The 24,426-nt window shown below is 40.3% G+C and overlaps 2 protein-coding genes across 4 annotated transcripts; both read right to left on the bottom strand.

Annotated features, from left to right (window-relative positions):
- Positions 1-295: 295 nt before the first annotated feature.
- ZBTB34 (zinc finger and BTB domain containing 34) lies at positions 296-13,772 on the bottom strand. Of its 2 annotated transcripts, none has more exons than XM_050319903.1 (2): positions 13,296-13,772; positions 296-6,505 (listed from the first exon to the last, which is right to left on the bottom strand). In XM_050319903.1, the coding sequence occupies exons 1-2, from the start codon at positions 13,679-13,681 to the stop codon at positions 4,984-4,986; spliced, it is 1,908 nt and encodes a 635-aa protein (XP_050175860.1). In that variant the 5' UTR covers positions 13,682-13,772; the 3' UTR covers positions 296-4,983. The 2 variants fall into 2 exon arrangements, with proteins under 2 accessions (XP_050175860.1, XP_050175861.1); XM_050319904.1 differs by lacking the exon at positions 13,296-13,772 and adding an exon at positions 7,470-13,082.
- Positions 13,691-24,094, bottom strand: ZBTB43 (zinc finger and BTB domain containing 43). 2 transcript variants are annotated; one of them, XM_050319906.1, is made up of 3 exons: positions 23,983-24,094; positions 20,546-21,775; positions 13,691-13,975 (listed from the first exon to the last, which is right to left on the bottom strand). In XM_050319906.1, the coding sequence occupies exons 2-3, from the start codon at positions 21,750-21,752 to the stop codon at positions 13,824-13,826; spliced, it is 1,359 nt and encodes a 452-aa protein (XP_050175863.1). In that variant the 5' UTR covers positions 21,753-21,775; positions 23,983-24,094; the 3' UTR covers positions 13,691-13,823. The 2 variants fall into 2 exon arrangements, with proteins under 2 accessions (XP_050175863.1, XP_050175862.1); XM_050319905.1 differs by lacking the exon at positions 13,691-13,975 and having other exon boundaries at positions 14,884-21,775.
- Between the last annotated feature and the right edge of the window lie 332 nt (positions 24,095-24,426).

Raw genomic sequence — 24,426 nt, 5'->3', positions numbered from 1 at the left:
CAGAGTTAATATACACGTAGTTCTTATGTAATAAGAAAAGAAGCTCAGTTTGATGGTGGATGTAGAACTATGAGTCTTCACAGAAGTACAAAACTCAAATATCAGCCATTCAGAACTAAACAGTGATGGCAAAAAAAAAGAAAAACGTTAAGAGTAGTTTGTTTCTAAAGATTTTTGATTCCTAGTTGGTACATGCGTATTAAAATGCAACTTTTTAATCACACTTCAGGAATAGCATCTAAAATGCAAACGCCTTAGTGATTAAGTAACCAAATGTAGACACTGACACCACAGATTTGCTCTAGAAGCATTTTAATTTACAAACAGCAATTCCGATTGACTTTATACCATAAAAAAAGCAATTTACAAGCAAGAAACAAATTCATCAGAACAAAAGAAAGCAGCACAGAAATATTCATGTCACAAATCTAAAACCAAAGTGAATACAAGAGTAAAATATCATTTGAATAAATATTTTAAAGTTCATGCTATAAAATAATTCTTAATGGCAAGTTACTAGATGTTACAGCATCAGCTTAGCTAGCTTCATTTACTTCATGGCAATGAAGTGCGAGGTGTGAGGTTCCCGGTTTATATTGCAAGATAATGACATCAAGTCAAGTCATTCAAACTGTTCAATTACTTATCATCAAAAACAACCATACAAATAAAAGTTTTTTAAAAATACAAATTTTCAGTCAGAAACAAATACTGTTAAAATCGTGCAAGAGCTCTACCTCTAACCAGACCTACAACCAGAGGCTCGCAGTCCGAGTCCAAAGGCTGAATTCCTGTGGGAATGAGAGTCAGCAGTTCTGGATCTGCCATGGCAGGAGTGAGCTACAGGAGTGAGAGGCAAAGCTGCTCAGTCAGAGATACGTGGCTTCACATCCCCTGAAGAAATACAGGAACACATGTCCCAGGCTTACTTGTTTGTTTAGCTTGTTTTTTTAATGTAAACTTGCGTAACTTAAGTTAATGCTGTCACAGGGATGTGCAAGTACTATTAAATCTACAATATTAAATACAACTATTCTGGCACTTGTTAAAATACATGTAAAATGCACAGAGATTATAAACTTTGAACATTTTGAATGACTTTACTAAACTTCCAATTCAATCACTGAGTTTTATGAAATTTACAGTTCGTGAAATAAAGAGATTCATACAAAGAATTTACATAATTCCCCAAATACTTTCAAATATAAAATTTAATAAATAACCCTGACCAGTCAAAAAGCACCATTCAAGGGTAAAATTCCCTTGGAAAATAGATTAGGTGTTGCATATTTGAGTCCCTTTCAATGGTTTCATGTGAAACCTCTTTAGAAAAATGACAATAAAAGAATCACAGTAAACTAATACAAAAATTCAAATAATATATATATTTAAAGGTAAAGCTCATTCAATAGTTTCCCAGCCCTTGATTTTTTTCCTATTGTTCTTCCCATAATTCAGCCTAAACATATTAAGAGGCCTCATTGCTTTGACTAAAAGTAAACCAAAGGCTTCAGCATAAACCATGAATTTATGCTGGGGAAGACTGCATTAAAACTCTCAATTTAGGCCTACAGTCTACCCTGCTGACAGTGAACTGACAGTATCCTTTATGCTACGGAAAGATTTCACACTAAGAAAGCAGAGCCAATCTTGAGGCCTTAATGACCAAAATGAACTTTTCATATACTGTAAGTATTTACAAAGCTATTTTCTAAATTTATTTACAAGCTTGAAAGATATAATATGGAAGATAATACGAAAGAAAACTAAAATAACAGTTTAAAACCACGGACATTAGCAAAGGTATAAAATCCTTTATTTTCACAGTTTGTCAAAATAGGTTAAGCATCTAGAAGAAAGGACACTGTCACTGCTTTCGCATTTGTCTGGAATTAAAAAGATAGATTAAGAAGAGACTCAATTATGAACCAGCCTATATAATTTCACCATTTATTTTGCTGTCAAATATTTCTTCACATATTTTATTGACTTCTGCATTTATTGTAAATGAAATGTGTAACAGCTCTGTGCTGAGAACTGGACAGACACAAGACACTGTACAGTGTTTCCATGGTTGCTAAAGAATCCCAGGCTCCTGCTCACTGGGTTGGTGACATGAATTCATCAGGTCACGTCTCGTGTCTGTGACAGTGTTTATCCTGGCACCCCATTGAGTGACAAGGCACAATGGAATTGCTGCTGCCAGGGGTGCTGTTGGTGTTCAGCAGAGCCCGGAGGGCCAGGCAGAGCTGGGCTATGGCTTGGGAATCAGGAACGCTGCCCCCAGGGAGGGAACGGGCACAAGCAGGGCAAGCAGGACCTGCATGTTGCTGGATCATGGGCTTGTATAGAAATGGATCATTTCCTGCCCCTTAACAGTCCTCTTACAATGGTTTGAACCTGAACCTGTACAATCAACATGATGGTTTTTTGTTTGCTTTTGTCTGAGACAATTTTGGATAAGTCACTCTTTGGTAAACTCAAACCATTTTATACATTTACAAATACAAAGAACTAGATTTAAATAATGTTAAGATTGTGACACAGAGAAATTCAAGAAATATAAAATTTGTACCCATATCCTGCTATTCTCAACTCATTCTTCCAGGGAAAAAGTCACACCAAAGGCACCACAGCACAGGTTCAAGATAAAGGGTTAGGAATAACTGTACATTTCTTGGATTTTGCATGTCTCAAACTTAATTTATCAAAACTCACCTTTTTTTTTTTTTTTTTTTTTTTGCATTTAATTGCTTAAAACAAACATTTAGGGAAAAACTATATCAGAAACAGCAACATGTTTTTAGGTGGGTAAACATACAGACTACCTGCCCTAGACACAGACTATCCCTTCCCTTACTGGAAACAAAAGTTCTGTTGTTGCTTCAAGGAGAGAAACTTCTCCCCACCCTCCGCCTCTTTATTTAGGTAGTTTTGGGACAAAGAGGCAAATGATGTACCCGATTTAACTGAAACTGCTCCAGTGGAGCAGGTGGGGTTATACTGTAAATCCACATTTTGTGAAATTAATTCTTATTGCAGACTGTCACAATATTAAGAACTAGTGTATTTAATAAAGCTACTGCACAAATATGCCCCAACTTCACAGAGGCCAGAAAGCTTTACAACATAGCAAATCTACCTTTTTGCTTTCCCATAATTTAGAAAACCTCTAATTTTCTAAATTTCAGGAGTTAAACAGCATCTTCACAGACGTATTTTTAATAACAGCTAAACAAACATAAGACCCGATAATACAAAACCTGTATTTTAAAGAATTATGTGATTAATTTAACGATCAATTCTGTTCATCAGGTAGAATTCAGGTAGAATGTTACACAGTAGTGTTTGCCAGTCCATGCTTTTGAGGTCTCTTAAGCTATTGGTTTTCTGTGGTATATTTTTTGGGTTTGTTGTTGTTCGTTTGTTACTGGCTTTGGGGGTTTTTTAGGGGGTGGTTTGTATAGGGTGGGGGCTTTTGATTGTTTATTGTTAGGGATTTTTTTTTTTTTTTTTTTTTGCTTAACTGTTACTATTATGTTTCACATTTTATATATTATACTGACCTAAACGATGAAGTTAGCACCATATTAAAAACATATATTTGGTGAAACAAAAAGATTTAGAGTATTTTTAAAGTTGTTGGTAGCTCCTTTATGCAGAAAACAACCACTGAAATCATAACAGAGAAGCCATAGCAACTCTGTAATACTCACACATGAAATAAAAGACATATTGCTCAATATTCCCGTAGAGTATTTGTTTTTTTTATACAAAAAAAAAGTACAAATTCCAAGTGCTGGAATATCACTTGGAGCTTTAAGTAGGAAGTCAACGTGCACCTGAAAACGGTTCTCTGTGAAGAGACCTATTAAAATACTGCTTGGAAATACTGTGGTTGAAACTACATCTCCCTCTGGTTTTAATCAACCATGAAGAGTGATGAAGTTAAATTTAATTACCTGGTATAGTTCTACAGTACGAAATGAAGGTAGATTCTGAGGCCAGCCAAAACACATTTAAAACCACAATGCTACTTTCAGGTTTGCTAATATTTTTATATATATATATATATATATATATAGATATATCTATCTCTATATATATAAAAAGGTCAGCACCACAGGTTGTCCAGCTTGCATTCTAGACAACTAACAAAACCCTCAGCAATTTAACCATAATTTAATAGATTTATGGCATTTGGTTTACATATGTAATAAAGCAAAGTTATTAAAACAAGGTAATTCGCTTTGCTCACTTTTGCACACAAAGTAATAGTTTAATAAAATGAAAACCAAACAACATTCATTTAAAACCAAAACCATCCTCCCAAAGTCTAAATTCCTAAACCCTAAGCAGAGAGGAGTCCTAGTTGAAAGAGTGGTATATGGTATCAGCCTTGACATACGTTTACATTCACCTCAACCAGAATAGCAAAGTGAAAGCATTTTATATATATAAAGCAAATTTATATATATAAACAGACTCACTACTAAAACCAGTTAGTAAGAACAAAGAGATTTCATCGTGATGCAAGAAGAACCAAAGCTATGATATTCTCTCTCCCCACTGCTGTGTAACTCATTACCAGCAACAGGATTTCAGAAAAAAAGGGAACTTACAGCTTTTTGGAGCATCCAGCAGAGCTACCAATCTTATTCTAATATCTTTCTCCACTGGACTTTGTGTCTCGCCAGATCAATCAATAGGGACACTTCAGAAGACTCTTCCTATCTTTTCCCCAGCACAATCCTTATGTTCTGAGCATCTTCAAAAGTGTAAAACAAACCCCAAACAACTCAGCCTCCTCCAAAAACAAAGAATACTTGCGTAGTCTTCTCCAGAAACCATTTTTAACTGATTTCCAGAAGGTCAGGAAAATTAAAAGCTGTTATACTTGTACTGAAGATTACTAAAAGAATGAAATGCTTAAATAATACAATAGTAGTGTGCTTGTCTGTGTTGCCCTTAGAATGTAGTATTTTAATCAGATGTGTTAGACATTGCATGAATTTCCATACTAGAATCCATGGCTTCAGAAGCTGAAGCATCGTTATCTACTTTCTGTTCCACAAACGCTTCTGTTCTGTCTGGAGACTCGACCCTGTTTCTCACTTCTGTTACCCCAGGGTGATTTTTTCGCAAGTGCTGGTTTAGTGTACCCTGGAAAGGAAAGCATTTACCACAGATCTCACAGCGAAAGGGTTTGTCATCTGTGTGACCACGAATATGATACTCAAGTTGGTCCTTACGGGTGTATTTCTTTCCACAAAACTTGCACACAAAAGGAGTTATTCCCATGTGCAATCGCATGTGTCGATCAAGGCTCCCTTTCTGGTTGAAAGACTTTCCACAGTAAATACAAATTAGCCTTTCATTGTATGGATACCAGTGACCTCTTGCATTTCTTTCCCGTGGACTATTTTCATATCCTGGATTACTCACCATGGATTCACTGTCAGCCCCTTGCACCAAGCCCTGGACATCACTATGCAAGTGACCTGGAGGTACTCGTTTTTGGCGTGCACGACCCCCTCTGAAACAGCTCAGCATTGACCTTGAAGGACTCGTATTGCTCAGGCTCCCAAAGGTTTCTGACACACCTGTAGCCTGGGATGAGGCATGGGTAAATGAATAAACATGTTGTAAGACAGACCCATAGGAACCAACATTTACTGCCACCACCTGCTCTCCGTCCACCATTTCAGTGTGATATCCGTCATCCCCGAGGGAAGAGCTGTCAGAGCAGCTTGGCCTGTCAGACTTCTCCATTTTAACTTTCACCTCTGCAATTTGACTTTCCCTTACTATCAGGTCTCCTTGCTCATGATCACCTTCAATCTGAATCTCATATTCAGAGATACTCCCACTGCTCCCTCGGTCTGAATGTCCTTCTTCTTGCAGACGACTCCGTAGAGTTTTGCCTGGAGTAGCTTCTATCCGCAGATCACTGCCTGCTGTTGGCTGTCGCACCTGAGAGCAATAGGGAGGAGAGATCTCAATAGGGTTGGCAAAGTAGCTGCTGTCTTTAACGCCGTTGCGATTCTCTGAATTTTCTTCAGCACCAACAGTGACAGAATCAACTTCACCAACAGTGATCTTTGAATGGATACTCTCCAGGATCTGCGTGCACTTGTCAATGACGCACTGCATCTGCAGGAAGCTGGCTGCAGTCAGAAAGCTGACAACGTCCTTCAGCTGCAAAGACATCCTTCCAGTGTAACAGAAAGAAAGCAACTGTTCAAAAACATTGGGATTTTTAATTACTGATATGGATAAGCCACTCATGGTACTCAATGCTGAATGGTCACGGAAATATGGAGAGCTGGCAGCTAACACAGCCTTGTGAGCGCGGAACGGTTGCCCCTGGATGTGCACGATTATGTCACAGAGCTTCCCTTGCAAGCGGAGTTCATTTAGCTGGCTCAGAACAGTGCTGCTGTACTCGGGCACATCAAACTGAATGAAACTGCTGCTGTCCATTTCTACTGATGTAAAGAGTAATCTGAAAGAAAAATGCGAAGATTTACAACTGAGAATAAATATGGAGTTTTCCATTTTAAAAATGCTTGCAGATGTTTAAGTTAAACCACCTCACTGATCTGTTAAAGGTGCATTACAAAATTTTAACCATAGATACCTGATATAAAAAGAGAGTCCTAATCTGTGCATTTCTTGCATTTCTATAATTTGAATTACCCCTCTGTGACATTCACAACTGAATTGCTCAGAAAACATGACAGGCTCCCTGAGACAGTCTGTGTCCTCAAAGAAACTTTACAGTTCCACTCCCTGGCAAGAAGTGCAGAACAATACCTCCACCCTTCCAAAAGAATACCAATTTTATAGCCATTAAGCAAGGTTAACATTTCAGAACCCTGAGTAGTTGTACAAGCCAGATACTACAGTGATACTTGCAAGGAACTGCATTGTTAAATTGCCCAAAAAATATTGTTGGAAGGTACTTCATGAAGTTTGAAAAACCTGCCAAAGAAATGCCACAGGCACGTGCATGGGCGTGTGCATTTGAAAGAAGAGTGTTTGAGCCACCCACGGACTTTCAATTTCTTAAAAAAATTTCTTTTGTGATTTATTTTTTTTTAAATAAACCATGATGTGAACTTTGTAGTTCATCCCATGTGACAGTGATTTCCTATCTAGAATGACTTGACATTTAAATTCTAACCTAAATTAAAAGTCATGGGTACTCAAACACCAGGAAAGGACTTCCAAGAGGCTTTAAAGAAATGTACAGAATTCCAACCAAGAGCTAAAGAAAAGCACTTTTCACAGAGTACTATTGTAGAAAGCACACACACTTGTCACCCTGAGAGTGTCTCTCTGTAGCATCACCTTACATTTCCAAGACTGGGCACTAATCAAGCAAGTGCCCAAGAATCTTCAGACTTTTATTGCTATTCTTGTTCTTATCAATGCAGAAGTATAAACACACAATATTGCCACCATACCTGCTTTTCCAATTGAACAAACAGATCTCAACATCATCCATTGACTTCAGATGCAGGAAGCATGTCCAATGTATCACAATATACTAGTGGATTTTTTTTTTCTATTATGCTACATGCTGTAATGGGACATATGAACAATTTAAATCAAATTATGAAAATTCAGGTATTCTAAAAACAAAATCAACAGGTAAAAATACACCAGAAGGCCTGAAAGGAAGAAGTGGAGCTCCGTCAGCTGACTTTCATTTAAAACTAACATCCATAATCTTCACAAATGGAACTTCTTTGCAGCGGACACAAAAAAGCCAGCTTCCTGACTGGACACTATCTCCAGATAACGAATACCTATTTAGAAAACTGGAAAAAACTCTCACAGAGCATTCAAAATCAAGTTATCAGAATTGCTAAATATGTTCTCTAAGTTATCAGTGTCATTGATTAAAATGGGTAAACCAGACTTCATTTGAGCTTTTGCAGTTGTGATGTAAAAAAAGGGGAAAAGATGTTTTTCCCACCTGTTATATCTGAGGTGGGAAATAAGGACTGCAAGATGGTTACCAGAAGCAATGCGATACCATTCAGAGATGGCTTGGGCAAGGACAGTTCTTTTATTCAGCAAACAAAGCTATGAAACGATTCAGAGTTGCAAGCTGATTTAAGTCAGAAATCAAACAGTACAACACACAACTAACCCAAGTCCAACAGTGAGGCAGTTACATGGCAAGATTAACCTTGTTATTCTGAGCATCCCTGCATGCTGTGCAGAGAACCACTATCCCAGTCCCATGAGGAAGACAGGAATCCCAGCAGTTGGGAATCACTTGTGTCTGACAGGGCAGCAGGCTTCTTACAAACCCAACAGAGTTCACTACCTTTGATTTGTGGGGCTTATTAGCTACACAGAGATAATACCAGCCACTCCTGATTAATCATTCATGATTCTCCATGCTAAGTGGAGGAAGAACTTCTGCTGACCTGAAGTGACATGAATTGACAAATTACGTGGGTTGAAGACTGTGTACAAACTAAAAGACCAGTCCCCAGCAGCAGTAATTTGTCATTCCTGTCTAGGATGTATGAAAAGTTTGTCTCACACAGATAGTGGGCTTCTTCCTTGTCCCGTACTTCTGTAAGGGCTCTTGCTTAGCAAAATCAAGAACAACTTACTCCTAGAGAAAATATTAAAATACAGATTGTCACCACTAGCACTGGTCCAGACAGAAGGAATGAACTAAGGATAGGGACCTGAGTGGAAAAAAGATGGACATTTTATGCCTTACCATGGAGAAAAAAAAATATGTTCTTTTGATCATGGCATCTTGGCATCTCTAGATGAATTCACAGTTCTGGGACACAGTTACACATTGAAAATGGAAACACATATCAGAGAAAGCGTGAGAACCAGGAGGGAAGGACACCAAGGAGAAATGGAACCAGGGTGCCACTTGCACATTATTGCTCTGTTAGAACATTCCCTTAACTCCATATGCATATACATATCTATAAGTAATTCCTTGTTCTCAGAGTTGTTGCATCTTTCTTTTGGGAAACAAAGCGGCTTATTTTGCTAAAGATGCTAGGAGTAAACAGCACAAATGCTGGCAGTGAGCGCAGAGGATGATGGAGTTAACGGTCTGTAAGTCTGGCTGTCAGTGCACCAGAAAAGCAGTAAGAAACAGCAACAGGGATCAAGGGAATATACAGTGTTGTTTTGAAAGCAAGTAAACAGGTCCAGTACACAAAAACAAGCCCCAAAGCTCTAGCTATTATGTATCCAAGAAACTGACTGAAGGCACAGGCCAGAACTGGACACCAGGTTCACTAAGTCCTAGCAGGGCTCTGTGTTGAGCCTCCTGTGTATTTCTGTAGATTATCCAGTCGCACTTAAAAGAATCATATAAATTCTCTTTGCATCTGCATTATCTTCATTCATCAGGGTTTTATACAGCAAATGTAGGCCACAGAATGAATTTACTAGCAGTGAATTGCTGCCCTACATCTTCAAACAAAAGTGTTCATCGAAGTAACCTGTGAACATCAGAGTGATAGACATTTAATATTTCTCATTAGATTTTGAAAGAAACTTACTTTAAAAATTATGTTCTATGAAAGCTCTTTTTTAATTTAAAAAAACAAGAATAGATGGTGACAAATCACACTAGGTATTTAATTTTACTGACATTAGGAGTAGCAGCAGGGAAGCGTCATATAACTACAACATGAAGCTGTGTGCCTGCCAACATCGTATTAGTTTCTGCTTCTAAGTCTGCACCTGTTTAATTTCCTTCATTCACTGAAGTATGATTCACCATTCTCACAGACAGGTGAATGATACAAATTGCGCTCATTCTAACTTACACAAAAGTGTGAGAAAAGATCCCTTGCATTTTCTTAAGTTAGCTCAGCAACAAGGGATCATTGGGAAAAAAAAACACATTAAAAACCATTACTATTGTAGCATGTCTGAAAACAGGAATACATAGAAAAGCTAGGAGGGTCATAATGAAAATTAGGACAAAAACAAAGCAAAGTGCTCCATGACACCAAGAATGCCTCTCCCAGACAAAAAGTGACAGGACAGGAGGAAACAGCCTCAAGTTGTGCCAGGGGAGGTTCAGGTTGGACATTAGGAGGAATTTCTTCATGGAAAGGGTTGCCAGGCATTGGAAGGGGTTGCCCAGGCAGGTGGTGGAGTCACCATCCCTGGAGGTGTTCAAGAAATGACTGGCCATGGCACTCAGTGCTCTGATCTAGTTGACAAGGTGGTGATTGGTCACAGGTTGGACTTGATAACCTCGGAGGTCTTTTCCAACCTTAATGATTTTGTGATAGTCCCTCCATATATTACTGCTCAGAGTACAGAGAAAAAGCATGAAAACAAACACGTATTTATATAGAGCAGTGCACTTCCCCCTTTGTAGGGGGGGATTTTGTGCATTTTGTAGGAGTCAGTATCTGCTACACCATCTGTGTGAGAACTCAAGACATCACTGCAAATATATATCATCATTCAAGAGAATTTTAACCTAGGAATGTAACCCCTCAGCTGTGATCATGGAAGTTTTTGGGCAAAGATCTTCATCACTCTCACTCATTTCAGACTGCATTTGCATTAGTTTTCAGATTTACAGCAGCCACACTAATTAATTCCAGCTGTATCCAGGAAAAACTGCCATGGGGTATGTCACAGGCTACAGGGGGTCTCTAAGACACTCTTTAAATAATTTTTAAAAATAGGGAAGAGACTGATCATAGAATATTTTCACCAGTTTATACCTCTCATAACAGTAAAGTATTAATTATCTTTCAAAAGTCAACATATAGTACCCTTGGATGGTTTTAAGCAGTGTGCCATGCAGCACTACTGCTTCACTGCAAATCCAGCCCCAAAGGAGGAGCTTCCCCACCTTTGGAAAACAGATTTTAATACTGCACCCATTAAAAAAAAAAAAAGAAAAAAAAGAAGATGAAAAAACCCCATAGTCTCCCAGCAATTGAGATAATTTTGAACTACAATAAACTTAGAATAATATAACCAGCAAATGCTATGCAAATATGTAGAACTGGGTTTTGCATCAATTCTTCACTTCTTCTGAAGTGCCCATCAGAATCAAAGAAGAAATTGACAGTTTGCCCAAATTATCTGTAGGAAAGCATACAACAATACAACGAAGAGTGCATGTGGACTATTACTCATTAGAAAACAACTTTGAAAGTCAGTTTGCTTCAGTTCTATTTTAGACTACAATACAGAATTTGATAGAGTAGTGAAGACTACAAAACAATTAAAAACTTTGTTTCTTTACCTCTTCAAAACGCAGGAAATGCCCAGTTTCCTCAGAAACTGAAGCCAGTTCGTGTGGGTTGAAATATAGTTACTAGAAAGCTTATTTCTTGCACACTTCCATCAGTAAATATCAGAACACTCCGGTGAAAGTTATCATCCTCCCTGTGCAGCCAGAGAGGCCATGGTCTACCCTAAGTACTGAACACCTGCAGTGAAGCCACGAGCGAAGGTCCAGCCTGGCAGGTGAGCTCAGTGCTGCAGGACACAATGCCACCAGCTGCCCAGGGAACAACACAGTGACTCCTAGCACTCGGTTCAGAAAAGCTTTACTAATTCAGACTTTTGTCTAACAAAAATTTAAATTTATAAGGATTTATTTTTACCTCACCAAGGTTGACAACATGATGAACAGAAAACCACTTCAAAGAGTGGATGATTTTAATATCAAAATACAACCAATTTATTTATATGTATGCACATGCACACATAGACATATGCCAATACCAGTAACACTACAAACCCATTCTCAGTGGTTAGCATGGTGCAGCAGGGAAATTGTTGAAACTGCATATTTAGCATTTTTATAGGGGGTAAAAAAAAAAAAAAGAGAGCTTCCTATTTGAACAAATATCCAAAGCAAGCAGATGTAAAACTGAAGTCCAAGGGCCACCATCATCCCTTAGTTTCTAACTGTTTTCCTCACAACTGCTTGCCTGTGTGAAAGTGATTGAAAGAGTAAAAACGAAACAACCATCAATGCATAAAAAATGTTTCACCTAACAGTTAGAAACCTCAATAGAAATAATCTCTAAATTTTACCTCTAGAAGTTAAATTACTACAAAAGAAGTTACAAGTATGTGTTTATTTCTGAATGCAGAAAAAAAGTCACTAGGAGGCAAACTGGAGATAAGCCAAGATCAGAAGGTCCTTGCCAACTGAAACTATTCTGATTCCAATACTGACAAAAGTATTGCGTCAGACAAATAAAACAAAGGGACATGTTGGTGATACATACACTTCAAATCAGCGAGATCTTACAAGTAACTATCAAAAACTTTTATTTTATGCACAAATTTCATAATATCCCTGTTATGTAATGCTAAATAGTCACATCTGAATATCTGACAACTTTGAGACGTATGCTTGGAGAAGCCACTTTAATTATAAAAAACCACCAGCTTATATTTTGAGACTCAGGATATAAATGGGCAGAACTTTCACACGTGGGGAATGAGAGGAGGGGGAAAGGGCTCTTGAATCTTCTGCTATCACAATATTATTTACTACCAGGATAGTACTTCATCACTATTGTGCATTTTAGTCCATCCCCTTTCCTTTTTTTTTTTTTTTAAAGCCCTAGTCACTCTTCAGCAAATCATAACTTTTTGGCTTCAATGTTTCTTTTAGGCAATGAAGTAACTATGTTCTCTAGAGACACGAGCAACATTTTTGCAGTAGATTTACAGTAGCTGTGAAGAGCCATTTTAACGGTATTTTTCCAACCCGTTACTTGGGACAGATGGAACAGTTTGTAGCTGTCCCTAGACAGGCGATGAAACACAGGCACATTCTGACACAGATGTTGAGAATTCTTTATCGACTGCAGTGCAGTTAATCATCTGCGGGGGTTTGGAAAGATCTTTGTATTACAGAGATTTGGGGTTCACTTAGAATTTCCACTTCCTCTGACGGAACAGTAGCGGCTGAAGGGTCCCAAATGTCCTGGTAATGAACACGTCCCCGAAGGGACCGGGGACATGACGCCTAGCCCGAGGTAACAGCAGACCCCGACACACGCGCGCCCGACCCGCTCCCTCCGCGGTAAAGCTGCACCGGAGACACCGGCTCGGGGGACGCGACAGCCCCCGGCGAAGCGCGGCCGGGCCAGAGCAGCCTCGGCGGAGCCGCTGCCGCCGCTCTAGGCGGCCGAGCCGAGTCCCGGCCCGCGGCCGCCGCTCCCACGGGGCCTGTCAGGTGCCGGGACACCCTCCCCGAGCACGACCCCGTCTCGCCCGGGAGCGCCGCGCCCGCCGCTCACCTGGGGCTGTCGGGGGCTCTCACATGGCGGGTCCCTGGCCGGCCCGGCCCGTTCCCACCGCCGCTTCCCGCCCGCTCCCGCAACCACTCGCACCCGGAACTGATTCCGCTGGCGGCCGTTCCGCTTCCTGGTGCCGCCCCGGCAGCGGGCGGAGCCCCGGGGCCGTCCGGGAGCCCGCCCCACGGCGCTTCCCGGGGCTGGGCGGAGCCGCCCTCTCGGCGCGGCGCCTCACGGAGGTAGAAGGATTTGTGCTGTGGCCGAATCCGGTGTGAATACGGGTAGAGCCGCTCCGAGAACTCCCACGGGGCAGCTCCAGAGAACAACACACGCTCAGAACCCCGCTGGGCATTTACAGATGCAATGAGGAAGCTTTTGAGGGAGAACATCCCCCACTCCAGCTGTGAATTACCACCTTTATTGAGCAAAGAATTAAAAAGTTCACCTGTGTTACGCTGTCCCTGTAACTCACACAAATCACCTCAGCATGCATGCACAGGGGGTTTTTGTTATCCTGCACATACTTGAGGTTCAGGTAGTGAAACGACTCAGTGTTTTACCAGATAGTTGATGTACTACTTGATAAAAGTCAGAGTGACTGGTGCAGTAGGTCCTGCTGGGATTTCCACCTGGTCTAATTTTGGACACCACATTCTGTCTTCTGAAGATATGTCTTTCTCTCCCTATAAAACACAGAACGCAGTCTTCAGAAACTAGACATTGAATGCTGATCAGATAAAGCAGTAGCCTGGGGAGCATCCTGAGGAGGGCACAAGTAATAGCGCTAAAGAACACACACACACACAAATTGTATTTGTTCACTCACATAAAAGAAAAACAACTAATTCTGAACAGGCAGAAAACTTTGGGCTTGTTCTTACATGCATTCAGTAAGTGCAACCAACAGCAACAGAAAATTAATTTGCTTGTGCCATAGTCCATCTGATTTTACTGAGGAGAAGTACTGAGGACTGAGGAGCCTGGTACATAAATATTGCCTTCTCTAGGAATTAGCTGAACATGCTTTCAGTGAGAGTGAGTTCATTTTTGCTTAGGTAGCAAGCAGCAGCTGGGACAGTTCCACAAGCGCAGAGCAGATAGAGGCTGGACAAAATTAATTTTTCGGTACAAGTATTTGAATTTAGTCAGGGAGAGAAGGAATCCTCACAGGAAGATAAGGGAGACTTAGTCTTCATACTTTTCCCAGTATGAAATTTCTTTCATACTTAGACAAGAAAAAAAAAAAACCTATAGGCTATCTTTACCTACTTCAAATTTACCTGGAGGTTTTGGGGATATGCAGTTGCTGCTACTTCGTGTGCGTGTTTTGGAATTTCCCTATTAGCATGTACTTTCTGTATTGTAACTTCAGAGATCACCACTCTGCAAAAGACAGTTATAGCAAAACCTGTTTGATGAATTTGAACTAGCGTGGAAACTCATTACCTACAGCAGCAAGGAAATGGGACCAATTCTACAAATTCATCAAATTTGCTGTGTTACAAAAATCAGGTTTTAGTTTATTTTTTTCTTAGACCAGGCATGTTCTCATTATTTCAAGAAGACACATTACTAGATAAACTTTTTCTTTATATATTTAATAAAGTTATATATCAACAACTTCTGGATTTGTACTTTTCTTTGCACTTATTTTGGCAAAGTGGAATATTAAATACTAGTACTAGACATGCATTCCTTTCATTCAAGCTTAAGAAAACATTTACAAAGTTGACAGATAACATTTATTAAAACATGTTATACGAAAAAGGGGCATGGGACTCTTCTATAAGAAGAAAATATTGAACAGTAACATTAAATTAAAACCATGCTGTACAATTAGGACAGCAATATTTATAGACAAAACTATCCAACCTCTGCAATACAGGCATAACATCTCACAAAATATCAAGATATGCAAATTTACTATTATAAATGACTTGTTCAGAATAAAAACTTATAGCTCATTAAGGAAGATTCACTTGCATAAACAGCTACATTTCTGAAAGAAATATGGAATCCCATGAATAATAAAAAAAACGGAGCAGCAATTGACAGACACAGGCTTCAAGCAAAAATCAGAACTTGCTATTTAATCACATTAAAAATATACCATTTTCTTTTCCAGCATCTTCCCCTAGGCCACTGACAGTTTACAGCTAATAGCTAAAGAAGCCAAGTTATCTAATGAAGCAACTAAATGACAAAAAAAAAAACAACTTTCCTTTATTGTTTTGAGAAAGATCCTAATTCTGATAAAGCAAAATACTCGATATACTTCTCTAGGTCTCATAATTCAGAGACAGGTCACCTTGCTGGCACAAAGGACAAGTGTTGAGATTACAAACCCTGATGTGCCACCAGTCTTTCAGGCTCAATAATACAAAGACGTCAAGGATTCTTTTTATGAGAAACGTAATACATCAGCCTTTGATCATCTGCCTTCCTTATGATACAGAACAGTTTCTCAACTTCAGACACACCTCAGATGAAAAAAGGTGAGACCAAAAAATGTACTAGCAGTACCTTCTAGAGTCTATCTGCTCACCCATAAAACAAAGGTTAAATTTAAAAAAATGAAACAACAAAAAAACACACCCTGAAACAACACTGGTATCTGAAATAAGAACCTCCTCCCTCAAAAGGGTCTGATACACACCTAAGCAACCCTGCTAACAGTTGAATTTTTCAGAATGGCAGTTACACAAATTCCATGGTAATTAACATCTGAGTTACAAAATGGAATGAAAAGGAACTTAGCTGTAGTATCATCAAGTATTCTTACCACTGCTAGGACAACGAATGGCTTCACAGCAGTAGGAAATTCTGAAAGCCTCCTGTGTGTACAGTGATGCTGGTTTTCAGAAGAACTTTACTACAGCCAACAGCCACGTCATTGAAGGTAATGAAGCATAAGGGAAGATTAATGAAATTCATCGTATACATATGCATTTGTATTTTTTATTATATATATATATATATATGGATCACTTCCCTCCTCCCCGCAAACAAGAAATAATTTTTTGTACCTTGAACAAGACCACTCCATTAGCAAAGATTAAGAGCTTGACAGAAGCCTTGTCGGTGTATCTTGGCTATGTACAACTGCAGTGGCACTAGTAGCAGGGGCTGCAGGGGGGATGTGTGGCCAGAGTTTCTGAGCTGCCCTGTGCTAGTCAAGTGGGGTTCAGCCTGCACCAAAACAGATGTGGACAATACACTGCATGCCAAAATCTCAATCAGAGGTGTGCACATTGCCTCTGCTTAAACATATTTAAGGAAGAATGGTAGCTGCTAGCAAGAGGTGCAGGAGACACATAGGGAGAAGATACTCCTGGGGACATGTGGAGAAACTGAAGAGCTGCTCTTGGGAAAATACCTGGAGAAGTCACTGAGGACATGTATAGACATACTCACAGAAGGATATACTCTGTGTCTGAGGAGATTTACTTTTGAGAGGACTTTGGCCTACAGCTAAGCCATGCCAGAGCAGGTACACCTCTGAAGTAACTGAGGCCCACAGGAGAGCCAGACTGCAACTGACACATCCCTGAAGGGACTGTGGCCCGGTGTCACCATAAATAGTAACACTGACCAGCCCAGAGCACCAGAGGACACCCACTAAGAAATGCAGAGCATCAGACAAGGCAGTGTGCATACGAACCTCCTGTGAGACCTGTCACCTCACTACAGGAAAGGGCAGGGGCTGAATGCAACTCTTGGTGAAAGCAAGGGAAACTGAGACTACAAAGGCAGGGAAGAGAGGTGTTAGACTTTAGCTGAGCCTGAAGAAGGGTGAGGAAAGATGAATCTTTAAGTGTTTAAGTAATTTTTTGTTATTTGTTCCCCCCAGTACCTGAAATGGTGATTAGAAGTTTGTCAAAGGGCAATAAATTGAACTCAGGAAAAACACCACAAGACAACTGTTTCACCTGCACCATGCAAAAGTAAGGATTTTAGACATGTATCTCAAGCTGCCCTTAAATCATCAATCTTCTGAACTTGATCTCATGACAATCAGATCAGTATTTTCCTGCAATCAATTGGTTTCATGTAAATTAATATCAGAAAGCCAAGTGCTCCAAGATCAGTGGAACAACATTTGTTGGGCTTTCAAGACGATGCCGTAATATGGGGTAAAACAGCAATAGGCAAATACTAAAAGGTTACTATGCATGCTAAGTCATTAAAAAAGGACATGGTTCTATAATATGATCTACTGGACCTGTTATAAAACCTTTAAAGTGTCTCTCGCAGTACAATTTATTTTAAAGCTTTATTTCAAAGTAACCTAACTGCAAATAGAAGTAATGTTTAACCTTGAAATATCCCATATAAAAGTCATTCCAAGCTGGTAAAAGAAACAGTTTTGCTGGCAGCTCTGTAGGATGATCTGGGTTTGACAGACATATTTTTTGCCTGACCATGGTTTTCAGACTGGTGTTTCTGTCCAGCCTTTTTTATGGTTAAATGGGAAGAGGCACTCTTAACCTTTTTATGCAAAACTAAAGTGACAATTTCAAAGGGGCTAAGAACTAATGTAATATACAAGATCATTCTTGAAATGAGTATGTGAAGGAACACCCTGGACATATTCAAGGCCAGGCTGAATGGGCCTCTGAGCAACCTGGTCTAGTAGAAGGTGTCTCTGCCCACAGCAGGGACACTGGAACTAGATGATCTTCAAGGTCCCCTTCCAACCCAAACCATTCTATGACTGTGTGATTCTAATGCCTTCTCTCAAACGTGATAATGGTACTTGCAGAAATGACACCCTATATGTGGTAAGGCCTTGGAGAATGGAAAAATAGGGCCACCGAGTGCAAGAACTCTTTCCACTACACTCATGTAAACAGGCAAGGATTATAATTTTTTTTTTTTTTTAGTATTAAAAAAGACAGTGTTAGCAGTGTGGGAACAAACCATAAAGGGAATATAATTTCTAAGTTTAAAAAACATACTTATAAAGTTTTATGGTTTGGTTTTTTTTGTTTAAATACAAAGTGCTTCTATACATTAAGCAGGTTACAGTGTTAGTGAGCAAAATCCCTGTTTCAGTACCTTGATCACAAGGGTTATACATGGCCACCATAACATTTGTAGAGTTCAATTAAATGCGAAGAACAGGAACTCTGTGGCGCTGACCATTCGTGCCCATTGCCAGCAATGGGTTCATTGTATTTGGGAGTATGTTTTAACAAAATTCCATATGAAAAATATCTGAAGCATTAGAAGATTAAGAATTAAGAGCCTCTTAAAAAAATTAAAGTTTGTAAGTAGAATGCCAGTAAAGAAATTACAGTAATTACAGCCCACTGAGTAGTAAACCCTCAGCTCGCAGAAGACATTCATGTTCAGGATACAGTTCAGTTGCATCTTAAGACAATTTGTAACTGGGAGTTCAAAAAAGAAACTGAAGAGTAATAATCTTTGTGTGGTTTTGCTTCACTACATGGGGTCATCTGTTTCAGTACATTATCCTGCACACTGCAGTGCCTAATACAGAAACTGGGGCCACACAGGCTCAGGCCTTCAATACTGGTTAACATTTTTCCTGCGTTATCAGCACTGTACTTGGACATCACCTCTTTCTATTATAGCCTATGTATGCTCTAAAGGCTCTTTCCTTTTTATGTTTCAGTAAGCTACTAACAAGGGTTAATTGCTTTTGCATTGCACTGCATTAAGATTTCAACCCCAAAATCCTGTTGTCACCTTTACAACGCATGCCTTCCCTCTCCCTGCAGAGCTGGCAGCATCTCTCGGAACCGTACACACTCCTCCATCCATCTCCATAAGCGAGAGCCCCACACATAGATCCTAATCCTAACAAAGAACAAGTGCCACTTTCCCAGCAAGAATTCCAACTTAAGACATATGTATGGTACCATGTTCTGCAGTACCATTAGAAGATCCAAATCATACTTCCTACTTTTTTTCACAAGCAACTTCATTTGAAGAGGTAAACAACTCTGCTCGTGATCACACCTAACCAGTCACAGTAGTTTAGTACCAAGAATCTATATTATAGTTCTTACTAATCAAAGAGTAAAGAATTAAAAGTATAAATACCTGCCAATGACTACATAATTTTCCTAAGGCAGGTTTCAAAAACTAGATAGAAGTTCTCAAAGAAGTTTTTGTACCAATAAAAAGTCAGTTCATTAATCCAGTTTGGTACTTGCTACTGTAGTAAGTCACAAAAATTTGAACAGAAACTACAGTTTAAGTATATGTGGTTACTTTGAGTAAGTTCCAAATGTTACATATTACTTTTTTTCCTATACTTATTACACACACTTCTAGAAGCTCTCATGATGTAGCAATTAAAATCTAATGAAGTCAAGAGTCATACAGCATTAGACCCTAGAGGAGTAAGGACAAATTATACTTAACACATACTGAAGTTTATATATCGATAAACTATATTTAAGTGCTTTACAGACTTTAAATAAAAATTAGCACAAAATTAGACATTTGTTTTACTCAAGATAGATTAAAAAAATGGAAGACAGATAAAGGAAAGCCAAAGCACCTTTACCACTGCCTTGCATTCAGCAATACAGCAAAGGCTACCAAATGACGCAGACTATCTAATGATACATAGGAAGTATGTTGGAGTCTTCAGTCTGAGGTGAAATTCTATTTTTTTTTTATTTTTCCACTAAAAGGTGAATCGTATAACCTGGTTTGGTCATCTTAGTTTTCTACTAAGTAGTGCTACCTGGACTCCTGCTTCATCTAAGTATTTTCAGGATTTTTGTCAATTTAGAGCTGAGTTTTACTGTGAATTTAGATGACTTAGAAATACAAGAGAGCTTCTAAATACTGCTGTGATTACCATCAATGTCAGACTCCTTTTACAAGCATCTTTCAGATTAGCCATTTGCACTTCACACACTGAACACCTGGAGTACTACTGCAGAGAGCAAAATAGGTTTGATCTGTTTATACCAGCATAATCACTAAAACTTGTTTTTTGAGAACGTACAATAGCAAGTACCAGACATTATTTGCATAATTAGTTTATTTGTCTTACTCTATTAAACAGATGTACGCACTAATGTCTTAGTTCATCTCAGTAGTACTCTGCTCAGCTTTAGAAGCTTGATAGGACTTGGTACAAGAAGTCACATGCCGATGAAAACTGTCCCGCCACATAAATCTTTTCCCACAGATGTTACACTCGTATGGTTTGATGCCTGTATGAATTTTCATATGGCCTACAAGATGATGTTTCATTTTGAATTTCTTACCACAGACACCACAGCCATAAGGTCGAAGACCGAGGTGCATGCTCATATGTCGATCTCTCTGACTTTTGTGTGTAAAACTTTTTCCACACTGACAAGGATAGAGCTTATCAGCATGGGAGAATCCAGTGAGAGATGTTTCTTCTTTAATCCCGGCAGCCATATCAATGCCTTCACCATAGCCTGCTGCTATCATAAGGTCCTGTCTGTGAGCACTTAAATTTCCTTCTGCCCTTTCACCAGAAAATTCTTCCATGGACGAGCCATAGAAGTCAACTTGTTCATCATAATTACTTTCATCTGCATGTTCATCAAATTCTGTTTCCATCTTTTTGTCACCTATGTGAAAGTCTTCAACACCCGAAGACTGGATTGAATGATCTGCTTGAATGGCATTCATGGATTCAGAAACTTGGTGTTCGTCATAAGGATTATCAACACCTTCACAGTCCTGTTCAAACCTTTCTGGTTTTACATGGATCCACCGCTTGTGAGACATGATGCTGGGTTTGCTATACATTGGTCTGGTATACTGGTACTCTGCACTATCACTAGTTCCTTCTTCCCCATCCTGACTGGTCATTCCAGTGCTAAGTCTATCATGTTCTGTTGAAGAATTACTGGGAAGGTACTCGTGTTCTGTCAGCTGACATGACAGCTCATCTTTAGAGCTTTCTTCTTCATTTTCGCCATCCCTTAGTTCCTGCACTTTGTGGAATTCTGTCTGTCCTCCAGAGCCAAGTTCAAAGGTTTCAACAAGGCCATTGTAACTACTACTGCTTGGGGACTGATGGTCACTGCCATGATTCATCTTCTGACACAGAACTGTTGGGTTCCCCTCTAGCACTTCAGTGCATTTATCCACTACATGCCACATCTGAAGAAAACTTGCTGCTGTCAGATAACTGACGATTTCTGGTGCAGGCATTACCAGCCTGCCTGTGTAGGTAGACAGAAGAATGTTTTCAAATACTCTGGGATTCATCACATCAGGCAGGACTATTCGTCTGCTGTTTTTCAGGAGAACCTGATCACAGAAGTAAGGTGAACTAGCTGCAAGAACAGCTTTATGGGCTCTGAAGAGGTGGCCCTGAACCACAATGGACACGTCACATAATTGTCCTTGCTGGCGCTGTTGGTTCAACTTCTGTAAAATGGTGCTAGAAAAATCTGGAAATTCCACTCGAAATGAGCTTGACCCAGACTCCATTTCATTACAAATTTAGTGTCGTGCTGCAAGTGAAAAAAAAAAAAAAGAAAAAGAAAAAATCAGAAATTCTGCTTAGTCAATTACTGACCTTTCCATTTCCTTCTACTCTTCTTCTTTAACAGACTCATATGGAACTCAACCCAACATTTTCTGGAACCTTATGTCATTGCTGTGCTTGCATTTCTCCCACACCACCTCATTTCTCTCAATCTTCTGAAAGCCATACTGAGGCCACAAATTGCTATGCCAGCACATTTTATTGTGCTTCTTCTCTCCAAGAGGACTCATCCACTATAGCAGGAGGTACAAACAGCATGTTATCCAGTTGGGATAGACTAAGCATTTCAAGCATGAGTTTTGGATAACAAACCAATTATTTCATGAAATTATAGCAGTAGTGTTCTAACTCCAGTATATCCCAGAGTTTGTAACAGTATATGAAAGATTCTGTTATTTCAACTGCCAACAAAATAACCTCCTTGTTCCCCCAATAAACACTGACTGTACTCATGAAATATTTCACTTCAGATGAAGCTTTCAAAAGCGACTGTATCAACTCACCCCATGACAACAGCAGCACGGGCAGAACCCCACTGAGAATGATGTTTATGACCCTTCTCATGATGTTTCCCTATCATTTTACTAACTGAAATGTGGAACAGCAACAGCTTGTACAGTTGCAGGACTATAATCCAAGTTTTAATTCCAAGCCTATCGAGATGTTATTATAACATTACTTTCAGAAAAATCTTTTAGAATTTAAAATGTCATTTAGCAAAATGATACTCTGCTGTACAGAATTTTTCCTGCCTGTAAGTGAATATTAGTAACAACACAATAATGACATGCCTGAACTTCAGCTAAGAGCTCCCAGATTTTCACATCTGTGTTCCCACATCATCCACACATCTCATTACAAAGTCCCTTAAGCAGTAATACGACTTTCTAAAAAGCATGATTGAACTTTTTAATTGAATTTGAGATAAGTTTGCATGCTACTATGATTAGAAACTACAGAAATTTAAATCCAACTACGAAAAACCAACATTATCTCCTCGAGTCAGCTGAACTTGTGCCATTTTTCTATTTGATAATGCGAAAATTGAAGGCGACGGGGTTCCCAAAGAGCCACAGGGCAGCAAATGGTATCCTCTGCCTAGTCATGTGAAGTTGCCACCCACACAATTGCAGACTACCTTTAAGTCTACTGTCTTCAGCACTCCTCAGTTCTTCTCCCCAAAGCACCAACCAGGAGACCAAATCAGCTACCGATGCTTTTCTAGGGAGAAATGGAATTCTGTGCCTGCCAATTCAATTGTTAATTTTTCTTACCACTATGCTTAAAACAACTCGACATAATTTTTTAAGTACTTTGAGTTACCTTATAGTTTATGTACATTATGCCTACTTTTTTTTAAACGACCAGATTTTTTTATACAGATGTAGTTCCTTACCTCCCTTCTGAATATTCTCTGATTTCAGATTTTATTTTTCAATACTTGCCTATAAAAAGGATAAGCCTTCAGTACATGTTCAACTGAAATTTAAAGACAGATACCTGTAGAATTTATATATAATTCCTGCTAATCTACACTGCCAACTTTCAGCAAGGACTCAGCATATCACCAGAGAAAAAAAATCCAGGTGGTAGCAGACTTTCATGTATTTTAAGTTCTCATGAAAACAAAATGTAAGGAGAATATTTTCTATTAGCAAAGCCATAAACATCAGGAAAACTTCTGTTTTCGAAAGAGGTTTCACTTCCTCCTTCTACAGCCTGTTCTGTTTCTGCATTTTGTTTATCCCAAACTCATAAAGAATAAAGTCTTTCTATTTCAACTAATAATAAAATAATTAGTCCCCAGGCTGCAGCATTGAGTAGAACATAAAAGGCACACATTAGTTGCTTTAAAATAACGTTACTCCTAAGATGGGCGGGCAGGGACTTCCTTCCCCTCTGCACACACAGACACCGATCTCTCACCCTCCCAACGCCCCCGCACCGGGGCCCGGTTCCAGCCAGTGGGCTCAGACAGGCCCCGGTACCCCCCCGGCCGCGCGGCCCTGCTTATCGGCTCGGCCCGAGGCGGCCCCCGCGCCCTGGAGCGAGCGGGACCCGCGGCCGCCGGGGGCGGGAAGGCCTCGCGCGCCGCCCCACCCCAGAGCAGGCCTGCGGGCCGGGCCCGGCGACAGCGCGGCCTACTGGTGGCCGCGAAAGGGAGCATCTCACCTGCGAGCCGCGGCGTCTCTCGCATAGCGGGCGGTGCGGCCCCGGCGCTCGGTGCGACCCCGGCCCTGCCCGCGCCCAGCCCGGCCAGCGCCGGAAGCGGCTCCCCCTCTTCCGGCGGGCACTTCCGCGTTCCGGTCACGTGCAGCCTGACACACGCCCTGCTCGTGGCGGGGCGGCGCCCCCTGGTGGAGCCGCGGGGACGCGCAGGGGTCTGACAGACCCACTGGGCCGAGCTCTCCCTCTCCCTCTCCCTCTCCCTCTCCCTCTCCCTTTGCTCCGCAGCTGCTACCCAGGGCGATAATCTCAGCGCTGCTGTGGGCACCGCCAGGAGGCGACCACCAGACAGCACTGCTGGAGCCCGCTGTCCGCGCCGGGCGCTGGCTCGGCCCGTGTGTCCCGAACAGCTCCTGATGTGCTGCAGCGCCGGGACTGCCCTGCAGCCCA

The sequence above is a fragment of the Myiozetetes cayanensis genome, unplaced genomic scaffold (genome assembly GCF_022539395.1).
Source record: "Myiozetetes cayanensis isolate MyiCay16 unplaced genomic scaffold, myiCay2020 scf23, whole genome shotgun sequence".
NCBI lineage: Eukaryota > Metazoa > Chordata > Aves > Passeriformes > Tyrannidae > Myiozetetes > Myiozetetes cayanensis.
This window is presented reverse-complemented; position numbering and strand designations above follow the sequence as displayed.

What these genes read in the sequence shown, in the direction of transcription:
- ZBTB43 (XM_050319905.1), bottom strand. Translation starts at nt 21,752, where the DNA reads ATGGAGTCTGGGTCAAGCTCATTTCGAGTGGAATTTCCAGATTTTTCT.
- ZBTB34 (XM_050319903.1), bottom strand. Translation starts at nt 13,681, where the DNA reads ATGTTCTCCCTCAAAAGCTTCCTCATTGCATCTGTAAATGCCCAGCGG. An exon ending in AGAGCCCCCGACAGCCCCAG is followed by an intron (nt 6,506 to 13,295) that starts GTGAGCGGCGGG and finishes TTTTTCTTTCAG; the next exon opens with ATTACTCTTTACATCAGTAG.